At 39.7% G+C, this 13351-nt stretch overlaps 1 protein-coding gene across 4 annotated transcripts in view; it reads left to right on the top strand.

Annotated features, from left to right (window-relative positions):
- Positions 1 to 13351, top strand: part of TMEM117 (transmembrane protein 117) — a 218502-nt gene that overhangs the window by 48637 nt on the left and 156514 nt on the right. For all 4 annotated transcript variants that reach the window (XM_071733565.1, XM_071733564.1, XM_071733566.1 and 1 more), the window contains exon 3: positions 2431 to 2563. In XM_071733565.1, the coding sequence (XP_071589666.1) occupies positions 2431 to 2563 (133 nt within the window). The remainder of the gene's footprint in view (positions 1 to 2430; positions 2564 to 13351) is intronic.

The following is a 13351-nucleotide window of genomic DNA, read 5'->3' as shown; positions in this document are numbered from 1 at the left end:
GAAAGACTTGACCACAGGATTATAGATTCTTTGTCCATAATGTCACAGGAGCTCTCTGGTAGAATTTGAAACTGATTCTAAAGCTCAGTTGGTGAGATACCCAGTGTGTATCTCACCATTGGGTGAGTTCATCCCAGCAGAGCAATTCAGTAATATTGGAGTCTAAGATTTTTAAAACTTCTGATGTTGATATTAAAGGACTGGCAGACAAGAATATATGGCTCAATGCCTCACAAAACAGGGAAACAATGAGACTGCAGAGTATTGGCTCAGTTTTAGAGGAGGGGTGATTATTTACTTATTACTAATCATGTATTTTTGTGTACTTTTGCGCTTAAGCAAGAGTTGTCTTTGATAAGTCAAGGGATGTTCCTCTGTTACATGGAGTTACCATCTGGTTTAGGCAGTTTCTTTCATCCTCAACTGGTCCTTAAGTCACCTCCTCAGAAAAGCAAATAATCTCTTTGGTTTTTTTTTTTCATGAACACCAGTATCTCAACTCCCCAGTTTTATACCATGTCAATGTTTTCACAAGCTACACAAATACACAGGATGAAATAGCTCTTATCATGTCACATGATATTTGACCTGATGCTGTTTATAGTCAGTGGAAAGAGACAGGCAACCATCAAGACTTTTTGTTACTGATCAAGAAATAGCTGGCAGCAAATAACAGATGTCACCCAGCCTGAGGTACTTAACTGCACTTCAAAATTTATAAATAGTCTTATTTCCCAAAACATTTATAAATTGCCACTAAAAAGCGTCACGTGCCTTGAGGTCTAGACTTCTTTCATGTAATATTTCTTATTGTGACTTTCGTTTTGGAGTGTCAGGATGTAACAGTTTCTAGGAAATGAGATGGCTTAGACAGTTACCCTTCCAATCCATCACTCCTTCCCATTTTTGCACACATGTGCAGCACTGCTGTTCATTGAGCTTCAAGGTCAGCAGGTTGGTGGAACTAATTCACATGAAGGAAAAAACAAAAAAAAGAGTTAAATTTTCTTTTTTGTTTTCTTTTTTTCCTGGAGGGGTCTGTTCCCTGCTCTTGTTCACTCGTGCATGGCTGCTCAGGTTGCAGTGCCAGCATGACAGCTGAGTGGATAGAGAGACTGATGGCTTTTAGAGGAAAACATTAAGAGCTGCAGAATCAAGTATAGTGTGTGTAAAACCACAGACATTGTTTGTTCAGGTACCACAGACATGATGTGAACTCCTTCAGAGCTCCACCTCTGTGATTCTGATTGTAAGAGCCCAAACCGGTTTTTCGTCAGTTTGTGAGAAGCAACCTTTGAATTTTGTAGGAATAATAACTGTTAATGATGAACTACAGAAGAGTAGTTTGGCTGCATGATACTAAACCTGCCCTCACCTCACACAGTGAAATAGATGGATATAAGAAAAAATACAGTTTAGTGCTCTATTTGGGTGTTGTTACCATGTATCTGTTATGGTTCCAAGTAACTTACAAAGTCCAACCACCAAAGGTTGGGTTCAGGCATAAATGTTTATTTGATAGTTAACACAAAGTGATAGAACCCTGTGAAGGTATGGCAAATATGTTGTGAGGCAAAAGAGAGAAAAGGAAAAGAAACAAGGAAAAGAGAGAGAGAGAGAGAAAGAGAAAGAGATAGGAGAGGAAGGAGTAAGAAAGCAAGCAAGCAAGAAAAGAATGAGGGAGTCTGAGAAAGTCACCACCATGAGTCCAGAGGTGTCTGGCTTGTTCAGGATGGTGTTCCGATTCTGGACAGGGCCCGGTGCAGGATGGTGGGCTGGTGAAGGATGACAAAGAAATAGTAACCTCAGTGTTGCTTATATACCCCCAAATTCCTCCTATTTCAGGCAAATGATTCACTGCTCCTTTGTTGGCTGGAGGAGTGGGGAAACTTTCCAGCTTTCCTCCCCAGGAGGAGAATCATCATTAGCATCAGCCAGTCAGTTCCTGGTTAGCAGGAGGCTGGGGATGTCCATTCAGTTCAGAGACAGAACAGGAAAGGGGGCAAGAGAGAAAATCACCGGTCCTGGATCCAAGTGTTTGGCCAGCCAGTGGGGGAGGGTGGTGTTGAGCAGCCTCCCCAAGTCCACCAATGCAGCCCCTCGTATTTTAGTCCTGTTTCACTTAGTATGTGTTGCTGAGACATAGATTGAACAACTGGAGCAGACCTCTGCCCACTTCTCTCTCCAATCTTTATCTCTATCTATATGGAGGACCTATCTGTCTCCTTCCTGTCCAAAATGCAATCCCTTTCAAAATGCTAATGAGGATTAGGACATTGGGGGGGAGAGGGGGGCTTGCAAAAGTGCCTTGGTGCCCACTCCCTGTGGAGCATCCTAAGAGGGTCTGATTGAGGGGGTTCCTCCATCTGGTCCTTTACGGTAACCATGTATTTACTGACTAAAATATGCTTTCTCATATTTATACCACAGGTCAGCTGCTCCGTCTGAAAATGTTTCGAGAAGACCAAGGGTCTTGGATGACAATGTTCTTCAGTACCATCCTCTTCCTCTTCATTTTTTCTCACATTTATAATCTGTTCCTCATTATGGCAGGAAATATGAGGTAGGTTGCAGAATGTTTTTTTGTCTCTTTTGCTCTATACTATATTCTACTGGAAAATTTTCATATTGTGCTGCTTCAAAGTGAACAAGAGCTTACCAAAATATAAATATACTAGTATCTTTTTATATTCCTCTGCTTTCTGAATTTAGGTAGAATAGTAATTTAATTGGTTAATTAGCCAAGAGAATCAAATTATCAGTTAGAAAAAGTGGGGTCCAGTTGTAATAGCAACTATTACACTAAGGCACTAAAGAACATTGTGTATATATTTTTTTAAAATTTAGAATTGTAGCTCAATAAATTTGTTTTTAAATTAGAGCTCGGTGGTTTTAAAGTACGAGCATTACTATTGTGCACACTCAGGAAATTCAGTTAAAGTTAAAAGAAATAAAAGCATCCAAGCCTGATGAAGCTCAGGCTCAAGGCACAAACATTAAATGTGTAGCACAGTGCTGTTTCAGTTATGTATAATACTTGCTGATCCAATTTGTTCAAAATATTCTTTAGCAATTTTTTCCCCATAAGGTGCTCTGACAGGGCAAAACTATGGCTGGCTAAAGGATGAACTTTTTTTAATGTCTGGATATATTTTAAATGGAGTCTTATAATTTGCTAGCCTAAGAAGACTTGCTTTCTATTATCTCAAAATGAATACCTTATTTGTGTGTTGAATTTCCTGAGAAAAACTGTATTTTTATCACATATATACAAAATGAGTTCATTGGACAAAACCACACAATGGTGTTTTTCATGGAAGGCAAGATAGCATCTGAAGAGTTTCTAGCAAGGAATAAGAAATCCAACATATATATGAGTTGAAGAACAGTGGAAATAATTGAATTACTTGTTCTTAGCAGAGTTATCAGAGCTGTACCAACAGAATCTTCTGAAGAGTTATTCAATGAGCCCTAGTGTGTTACAGATCTTGTGTGTGTCAAGGAAACATACGTGGTGTACAAAGTCCTGTTAACAATCTTAATAAGCCAAAAGGTGGGTAGGACTGGAGGTCACTGAATGAATGTAAGCACAGACCAGCTGGGCTAATTGTGAGATCATGATGTGAGAACTAAATGTATTGATTCAGACAAGGCAGGTAAAGCAGCAGAATCAACAAGTACTTTAGGAAACCATTACAATAATGATGTGGTAGATATAAATAGGTGCCCAATAAGAGGCAGAATCCTCATCCCTGAAATGAGGACAGTGGGAGCATTGTTGGTTTCTGGCTTACCTGCTTACATAGTAATGCTGTTATTGGTATTATGTTAGGATTTAAATTTGGTATTTCTAATGCTCCATAAAATGTAACTAGCTGTTAGACAAATCATTAATGGCTTTGAAAGCTTGAGTCATGTCTGGAAATCAGAGTTAATTTGTCCTTGTCAACATTCCTGCTCCTGGTATCTGTTTCAAGCTTCTGTTCACTCACTGAAGAGATTGCATGGCAATCATCATCCATGTTCATGGAAATAGGCACAACCTAGTACTAAAACTGTTGTTGTCAATCAATCTGTCCTCTTGCTTTCTGAGGGGTGAACCTCCCCTTCCCTGAGGTTTATGCCCCCACCCTAGATTCATTGCAGTTGTGTGCAAGGAATCACACTGCTTTTTTGCAGTGGACTGAAGGCTTGTTACAACTGGTTTTGGGTGTCCATTCCAGGAAGAAGGCAGTGAGTAGATATGGAACAAACTGTTTCAGTCTCAAACTGCACAATGGGAGCCATCAGTCAAGCGGCCTTTGGATCAGTGCTCTCAAAGTCAAGGTGGAACAGCGGGTAGTACTTCTGATAAGAGGGTTTCTACAGCAAACATCATCAAAGGCGACTACTTTATGTTGCCATAACAAAATGTTTCAAAGAGTGGATTATATTTATTATGTTTTCCTGAGTAAACATAAGCCTTATAAAAGCAATTTGCTTCATGGTTTGTACTTCTGTGCAAAAGAACACCTGTTCCACAGTGCCTTATTGCAATGCCTGGCACCAGAGGGACTGCCTTCCCTGGCAAAGGTCATTCTGCCTGCATGGATTTTACAGTCTTTGTAGAGACATGCTGACCTTTGTTCCCTAGGACTCCTATGAAACACAGCATCCAGAATACACATCTTCCCAATACAAGCCTTACAATTGCTGTCTACAAGACAGAGTAAAAAAGTCTTTTTTTTTTGCTTGCCCTGTGTGCTAGCAGGAGAGTGCTTCTGACAAGTGTTTTTATGTCAGTTTGGTGTCATCAGTGAAAAATCTCTGTGTGGCTCATCAGTGGGAGAATCCTATGCTTTGCATGTTCATGCCAGTGTGGATGTCTTCTGCAGAAGTAATATCCTGTTGAGGCCTCAAGAAATCTGTGCCACAAGTGCTTGAAAGCTCTGGTGTGTTACCATCCCTAAGAAGGTGTATTTTACAGTTGTCAGCTTAAGAAATATTTTTAAAGACACACTTAGTGTGGCAAACCTCAAAATGTGATTGTATCCCTTAAAAAACACATCAGGCCCAGTTTGTGTAACAGTCTGAAGGCCTGGCAGGGTTGAGGCACGGCCTTCAGGAAAAAAAGTGTTTCATCTGGCTTGCTCCTTTTCTACAAGAAAGATGTGGAATAGAGAGGACAAATGTGAAAATGATCAAGAGGTAGGAAAGGTTCAGCCATTATTCAGGTTTAGGTTTAGAGGACACCTGGGGAGTGTAGCAGGACAAGTCAGTCACAACAGAGTAGCAGCTGTAGATAGCAGGCCTGGCCAAGGCTGCTGTGAGAATGAGAAAAAGCTATTTCTCCAAAGTCTGAGTAACCATAAGTCCTGCTTTATGCTTAAATAAGGAGAGAATTATTTTAGAATAGATTTAATACTTGTAGAACAGTAAAACTAATTGTAGAGAATAAAAAAATACATTCTCGTGTGTGATGCGGGGGGGAGGGAAGGTGTTGAACCATGCAGTGGGAATGAGGCCTTTGAGTTTCCTCTGTAATTCAGAATTTTATGTTTTTGAAGTAATGAGAAGGAGACTGCCAGTTGCATCTGCCAATTACATCTTTTCAATGGGTGTCTGCCTGCTTTAGCCAGTGATACAGTGCCTTGCAGGAGGGACAGATGTTGGCTGGAGGATCTGCTGCTCATGCTGCAAGTCTTGTGATGGTTTTGTGCACCTCATGGCTGTGCACAATGGTCCACCACACATGTACACCACTGTCCCCTGCACAGCAAACCCAGGCAGCCTTGTGTGACCCTCTGTGTTAAATCTGTCACTTTGCCTGCTCTGTGCTATTCTCTGCCCTCACGTGGCTGGAAAAAGATCCCTCCTCCATTTATCTGTCTTGTAACAGCTGTGGGAGTCTGTTTGGAGATCTTAATTCATACTCAGTGCTATTTTGGTCAACATGAGTCTGCAGACATTGAATGAACAGAAATTTTTTTTCTATGATTATAGACAAGAAGAAGATGGTGGCTGCTCTCTTGTGGTAGTCAGCTGCTGGTTTGCTGGTTTCCCATCTGTAGAAGTGTCTTTCAGTGCCTGTGATAACATTTTATTTGACCAGCATTCTGAAGAGGGGAAAACTGGTTGGAAGCTGAATCAGAGCATTTCCAGTGGTCACTGGGTGAGGCTGAGAGCTGTGAGCTGGTGGCAGCACACTGTGATAAGAAGTGATGACAAACTATGGCTGCTCAATTTTTGGATGCCACCAGGTCACACAGTTAGGGCTATGAATGCCCTGCAAAATTACCAGGTGGCCATCTGTCTATCTGCCCCTTTCAAGAGGTCACAGCACAACCTCTCTGGGAACATTTTGTGCCCATGCCATGTCTGAAGTCTCCCCACCCAGTCTTGAACAGTGCGGTCCTGTTCGTACAGTTCTGAGCAGGAGATCCTTTTCCAAGTAACTTAATGGTCTTTGAAGGTGTGAATTGTGTCCTTTAAGTGCTTATAATACCTTGTGCTGGACATTATCAATAACACACGGCTAGTTATTGGACAAGACTAAGGTTTCTGTTAGAAGCAGAAAAATTCAGCAAGCAGGAGTGCTCCAGAACATTTGCAGCAAATTTAAACCTAGTGTGTGCAAAAGTAGCTCAAAGCCCAGTGTGCCAAAATAAAACCTTCAAGAGGATTGTACAAGCAAACTGTTTTGCAGAAGGAAATTCTAGAAAGCTAGGGTCAGCATCACCTAGCTTGAAGGATAACATTTTGCACACAGGAGTTCCCATCACAAGTGGTAGCAAGGACAACATGAGGATGATAGAAATTTATTATAATCTTTTACAGTATTGCATGATTAAAAAAAATAAATTAAAAAAAAAAAGGGGGGACAGGACACCAACCTCATCAGAATCTTCCTCTGTTGCTTGGAGAAAGATGGTCAAGTGTTGGGCTATTGAATTCCTAGGGCTTTCCCAGGATCTCCAAGCTCACGGGGTCCATATCCAGCTAGGTGCCAAGCTTCTCTCCCATCTACTCTCCCATCTGCAGACCTTTTCCTAGCTCCTTATAACAGATGCTTTGTGGTATCTTGCCAAGGTCTGGTTTCCAGCTTTGTCTTCTGACTTGTAGCCTCCATGTTTCAAAATATAGTGTAGCAATAGTACTGAAATTGAAGATAAATGAGTTGTCTGGCAACTTTCACATAGTGCCAGTGAACACAACTCAAATTTTCTGCCCTCTTGTTGAAGATGCCTGAAAGGCTTGTATCAGGCACTTCAGTGGAACACCAAATACTCGTCTTGCATTTTGTAACTTATATTTGGCCATTTCTGATAGTTATTTTGGAGCTTGAGTTGAAAGACTGGAAAAAAAAAAGTAATCAAATTTCATTAAACTTAAGGGTTGTGATGTGCTGGTGAGAGCTGTTAGAATTTTGAAAATGACTCTGGAGTGGTCTTGGCTTTCAAAGCACTTTCAGGTGTCAGTGAAAAAGCCTAAAGTAGTGTAAGGAGAGCTGTTCCCTCCTCAACCTTTTATTCTCTCTTATGTGGGAGGGTGACCAAATCTGTAGATGTTTTCAGTGACCTCTTCTTGCACATGGCCGTGGCCACTGCTGAAGGACTAATCAGTGTTGCTGTGATCTACTTCATGTTTCAGTAGCATGTGTCCCCAGCACCAGTGGCATCCTGTACATGCTGTTGTGTACTCCAGGCATGATTTCACAGGAAAGGAAGATTTTTCTGCTCTTAAAGGTTCATATAAATGTGCTTAGTATAAATCTGCTATGCTGGTCTGGATGGAAGATTTAATGTGTTAAAAAGTGTCTAAATGTTGTGTCCAGGGCCCAGAGTTATCACACTTCTCAACACTTTTCAGAACACGGGCATATATTTTATTTGGAATGCTCATGCCACCTGTTCAGCAGTCTGGAGCCATCTTATACCAGAGGAAAATTAATCATAAATATTACCAGTATACATGTGATTCATGTACTTTAAGTAACACTGGCTGTTGCTTAAGTTCCATCTAGCTCTCTATATGGTGATGTCTTGCAGCAACAATTGACTTCATGGCATCTGAACAGGTAGGGTTAAGTGCAGGTGCACTTTTATTTAAGTACTATTGAATACTTTTTTAAAAATCAAGGGACTTGTGTATTTATTAAAGTAATTTAGAATCTTGAACTTCTGCAGTGATTTTGAGCGGTGTGACACCTCACAGATAAGAAACAGAGCGTATTTATTTAAGGCTGCATCTGAAACATAAATGAAAGGAGGTTTTTTTTTGTTCAAATGGGTAAAACGAGGTTTGCAAAGAGATGGAAAAATATTGCTGGTATTTAGTGCATTGTGGCAAGGGCCACGCGGTGGCAGCAAAGGGCTCATTTTAACGATAGAAAAGCTGACTCCAGGGGAAGTATACAGGGAGCCATTCTAGCAAACTTTTTCTCTGGATTTTTCTGTGCCACAAACAAATTCACAGTCCTTAATTTACTTTGTCTTTCTTTAAAGGAATTCTGGGTCCAGGGACTGTCCCATATTTTTGCCTACTATATGTGACTTTTGTATGGTTAACATACTGAGGTTACCTAAGTCAATACCTACTTGCATGGAAGTTTTCCCGTTTAAATTACTTTTAAGCAATTTAAGAATATATTTTAAGAATAGATTGTCTTAAAGAAATGAATTTTTGCCTTTGGGAGCCCGTGTCAGTAAAGAATACTTTGATATTTAGAAGTACAATACAGTGCTGTATTTTTCACATGACACCCAAAAATCAGAGTTTTGACTAAGTTTTTCCCATAAATGTCTGCTGTCTTGCCTTATAAAAGTGATTTTCAGTTGACCAAAGGATGCATCATCATTCAACATGGTGAAGTGTCATTAAAATTGTAAACAATGAACATTTTCTCTTTTGATACTGTGTCCCATTACTATAACCACAATACAGGTTGTTAGGATTGTCTTTTTTTTCAATGTCAAGAGAAGGTTTTGGTGTGAATTTATCACCTGTGCTGTCAGGGGTTTCAGTCATTCTTATAAAGCACTAGGAGACAGTACATCTTTTTGGTGTATTTTGTCTTCTCTAATCACTCATTTCACAGAAGTGTGAAATAACAATATGGTTTACATTAACAGCAGAAATACCTTAGAAATAAAAAAATATTCCTTTAATTAATTTAATTAAGGTTAATTTTGAAGAGGATTCTGATTAAGCGATTTAATTAATCTGGACCCAATGACAAACAATGTGCAGTTGAAAAATTCATTTAAAGAGGGTTTGCATTTCATTTAGCATTAGAAACCAATGAAACAGCTATAAACATTTTAAAAAATCACAATAATTGCTTTCTATTAAATACCTTAGTTTTATCCAAATGAGTTACTGTTTCTTTTCTCTTTTTCCCAATTGCAGCTACATATAGTTTATTGTGTCCCTGGAAATGTCTATTAACTGAGACTTTACATAGCATCTTATTCAGGATTCTGTGTTTTAGTATTTTTGATTGCTTCCTAGTGAGTCAAGAATTAGTCATCATTAGCATAATTTTTAGAAAAAATTTAAGGAACAAACATGCAGTTTAATCTTCTGTAAGGTAGACTTCAGCAAGCTTTTTGCTTTTCTAAGCCAGGAAATGAAAAAGCAAAGAAAATGCTTTTTTTTTGGGTAATTGTACCCAAATTTGGGTACAATTAATAGATGAGAATTCTGACATCCCAAACCTTTTAAAGACCAAGAAATTATATCTGAAACCCATTTTCTGCTCAGAGGACAAAGTGCAACATCACAGAACAGCAAGCATAGAATCTTCATAGATCCCAGAGTGGGTGGATGTAGCCAGGATACCAAAGAGCTTCCTTATCCATAAAGACATCTCAGGAGTACATTGTAGACAGCAGGATCAAATGCTGGTAAAAAATGTGGCACAGTTGTATCTCTGTTATAACACAGGTTGATCAGTTTGAAAGCAATTTTAATCACTTTGACAGAATGACTGAAATTAATGGGAGTTAATGGAGAAAACCCAACTGCAAGGACAAAAAAAATATTATCCAAGCCAAACTATCATACTGTAAATACTTTTAGAAAACTTAACAGCAAAGGGCAAACCACAGAGATTCAAGTGACACACATCAGTTCTGGAAGGAGTTTTTTGTCAAGATGTAGGCAGAGGATCCAGCTAGGGACTATAATTGTAGCACTGTTATAAAGCCCCCTCTCTCTAAGAGCTTTTTTTCTATTGCTAAAATTATTGAGTGGTTTTAAGAGGGTTGTCACTAATCAGAGATGCCAGAGGGAGGAATTCTTAAGTGCTGAACACATCCAGACCTGTTAGCTAAGAACAGCAAATACAAGAATGCTGGAGGCAGCAGTGGGAAGAGCTTGTGAGAGATAAAGGCATGTTCAGCAAAAAAACCCCAAAAAACTCAATCCCTGGGTTGGCCAGAGGAGCAAATAGCCCTGTGGTTGTGACATAGCTGTCCTCTGTGTTGCTGTGGTGACACTGATGTGACTTTGGGGATCACAGAATGCTGGGGGTTAGAAGGGACCTTGAGAGATCATCGAGTCCAACCCTCCTGACAGAGCAGGATCATCTGAAATAGGTCACACAGGAACGTATCCAAGCACATTTTGAACATCTCCGGAGAAGGAGACTCCACAACCTCACTGGGCAGCCCATTCCACTGTTCTGTCACCCTCACAGTGAAAAACCTTTTTCTTACATTTACATGGAACCTCCTCTGGTTCAGCTTGCACCCACTGCCCCTTGTCCTGTCATTGGACATCACTGAGAAGAGCCTGGCTCCATCCTCCTGACACCCAACCTTTACATATTTATAAATATTAATGAGGTCACCCCTCAGCCTCCTCCCAGCTCCCTCAGCCTTTCCTCAGCAGGCAGATGTTCCACTCCCTTAATGGTCTCTGTGGCTCTGTGCTGGATAGCTTAGGTCTATATACACTCATTGTCCTTTACAGTTCTAGGAATAACTGATTAGATTAATAGATGTTGTTATAGCTCTCCAAAAGTTAATTTATAGCAGTGTTTACACATTTTGTATTTGTTTTATTAGAAAAATTATGTTTGTTTAAAGTAAAAAACAAACAAAACCAAAAAAGCCCAAAGCCCCACAATTTAAGATATTAAAAATGTAAATTAGTATATTTGTATTAATGTGAACTGTATATAAAACAGTTCATGAAGGAATTGTTACCTTGTGAATTTTATGTTGGTATACATGACATTACTTTCTAAATTTCAGACCACTGGTTTGAATTGAGATGTAGACAATGAGAATGTTTTCCCTTAATCATACTACACTGTCACTGTGGCACTGTCTGTTAGGATTATGTGAAACCACTGGGCTCTGTCAGCCCACATGCCAGTTCAGGAACCATGGCATTGCTTCTGCCTATGTGTCTGTTTTCTTTCAGTATGATACACGTGAATTCAGTCTCCTAAAAGCTGTGGGTTACCCAGCTGTGAGATTTTGTTAGCAGCTTGTGATATGGGGCTGGGTGTATATGGCTAATGATAAGGTGGGAGGATGGAAGTCTGAAGACTGAAGCTTATTAGGATACAGGCCTGTCAGGGTGATCTGGGTAGACTCTAATTTCTTGTACAGGAAATCAGATCCTCAGATCATTTCTTCTCACCCTAAACTTGAAATCTGTAGACCTGTAATGTGAACTATTAACAGGTTTTTCCTTTGCCAGGGATGAAACTAAAATTGGGACGTAATTTCTGCAGTCTGAGGGGACTGCCAGTTTCCAGCAGCTGAGTAGCCTGTCTTTCTTTCTCCTATTTCCTTTTAGCTTATAGGAGGACACTCAGATCAACAGAAATAAAGTTTTAATAAATATGAATTTAATTATGACCACTCCAAAAAAGCAGATTTTTAAAAAGGAAAATGATTCTTGGCACTTTTCAAACTTCTTTGCTTTGGCTGAAAACCTTGATGGTGTCAAGTACCTGGACTGGGAAAACAGGTATCACAGCTGCTATCTGTTTGCTCTGGGTACTGCTGCTGTATTCTCTTTCTTTTTTATCATCCTAACAGAAGTGGGGAGAAGAGAGCCCATCTGTCCCTACCATCTATACCAGGAATGAGGTAGGTGGTAGCAGCAGATGGGTAGGCAGCCTATTCCCCAGCCTTGCAAGGCTGCTGGAGAGGAGGGTGCAGTTGTGATTGAGATTGCTGAGCATGAAATCATGGCAGGGAAATGAAAGAATTGAGAAGTGCAGGAAGACACTTTGCAGGCACTCTGGCAGCAGCAGTAGCAGCAGCTGATACCACTCGAGACAAGTTTGGCCCATGTTGTGCTTTCAGCTCCCACAGGGTAACATCTGGGGTAAAAGTCTCTTGTGGGCCCCTCCAATGGCCCTGAGTGCATTTAATCCCTCACCTTTGAATGGGGTTCCATGTGTGGAGGAAGCACCTGAGGTTGTCCTTGCCAGATTATAGCCCTAATGCTGGTGGTGAAACTGTTCTTGCTGGAGAGGACACCCTAAACAGGTAACACCTGTTGGTGAACATGCTCATACCTCTACAAATCAGCATTTTAAGAATGTGCTTGTGCATGTGAACTTTTAAATGTTTCATTCAATTTAACAATAATTAACTGCTTTACTTCTGTCCTAGAAATTTCGTATTTTTGCTTAAAATTTTATTTTCACCCAAACTAGAGACTTGTATCACCTTAGCTGTGAAATTGAAACTGTGAATAGTTTCTGATTTTTTAGAAAAATTAAGTATATTCCAGTAAAACAAAAAATCGTTACCAGAGCGTAAAGGACACAAATTAAAATGACAGAGTAATAGCACATCTGGTGACTTGAGTTACTTTAATTTATACTTGCTTCAGTTAATCTAAAGAGGAACTAGCAGTACTTTAATATGGACCTGGACTTGAATCCTTAGTCTTCTCTAAGCAGTAGTCATAATATGGAGACAACTTCATCTCTAGTCTCCTGTAAATTTGGGGAGAGGAAATTTTCAAGATTTGATAAAGGAAATTTAATCTACCAAAAATACTGGGGAGGCTAAAGGCTTTCTTGCTTTATTTAATTTTTTCCCCCCCAGTTGCTTAATCAGATACATAGATATATTTTCTGTTTCTTCTCTTCTAATCTTCATGCCAAATATGAGTTATTTAGTCAGAATAACCACTGGCTGATCCAGGATTTTTGCTTGGTGATAGCTGCAATACTGCTTTCTTTTACTGATAAACAACAAATAATGTCATAGAATTTCTTCAGCCTTCTTAACAGAAATACACTTTTAAGACTTTTTCCCACTACACTCATCTATAGGTTTTGAAGAGAATGTTTTTACTTCATAGAATCATAGAATGATTTGGATTGGAAGGGACCTAC

Source organism: Heliangelus exortis, chromosome 1 (assembly GCF_036169615.1).
Source record: "Heliangelus exortis chromosome 1, bHelExo1.hap1, whole genome shotgun sequence".
NCBI classification, from domain to species: domain Eukaryota; kingdom Metazoa; phylum Chordata; class Aves; order Apodiformes; family Trochilidae; genus Heliangelus; species Heliangelus exortis.
The sequence above is the reverse complement of the archived record's forward strand: the minus strand, read 5'-3'. Positions and strand labels throughout refer to the sequence as shown.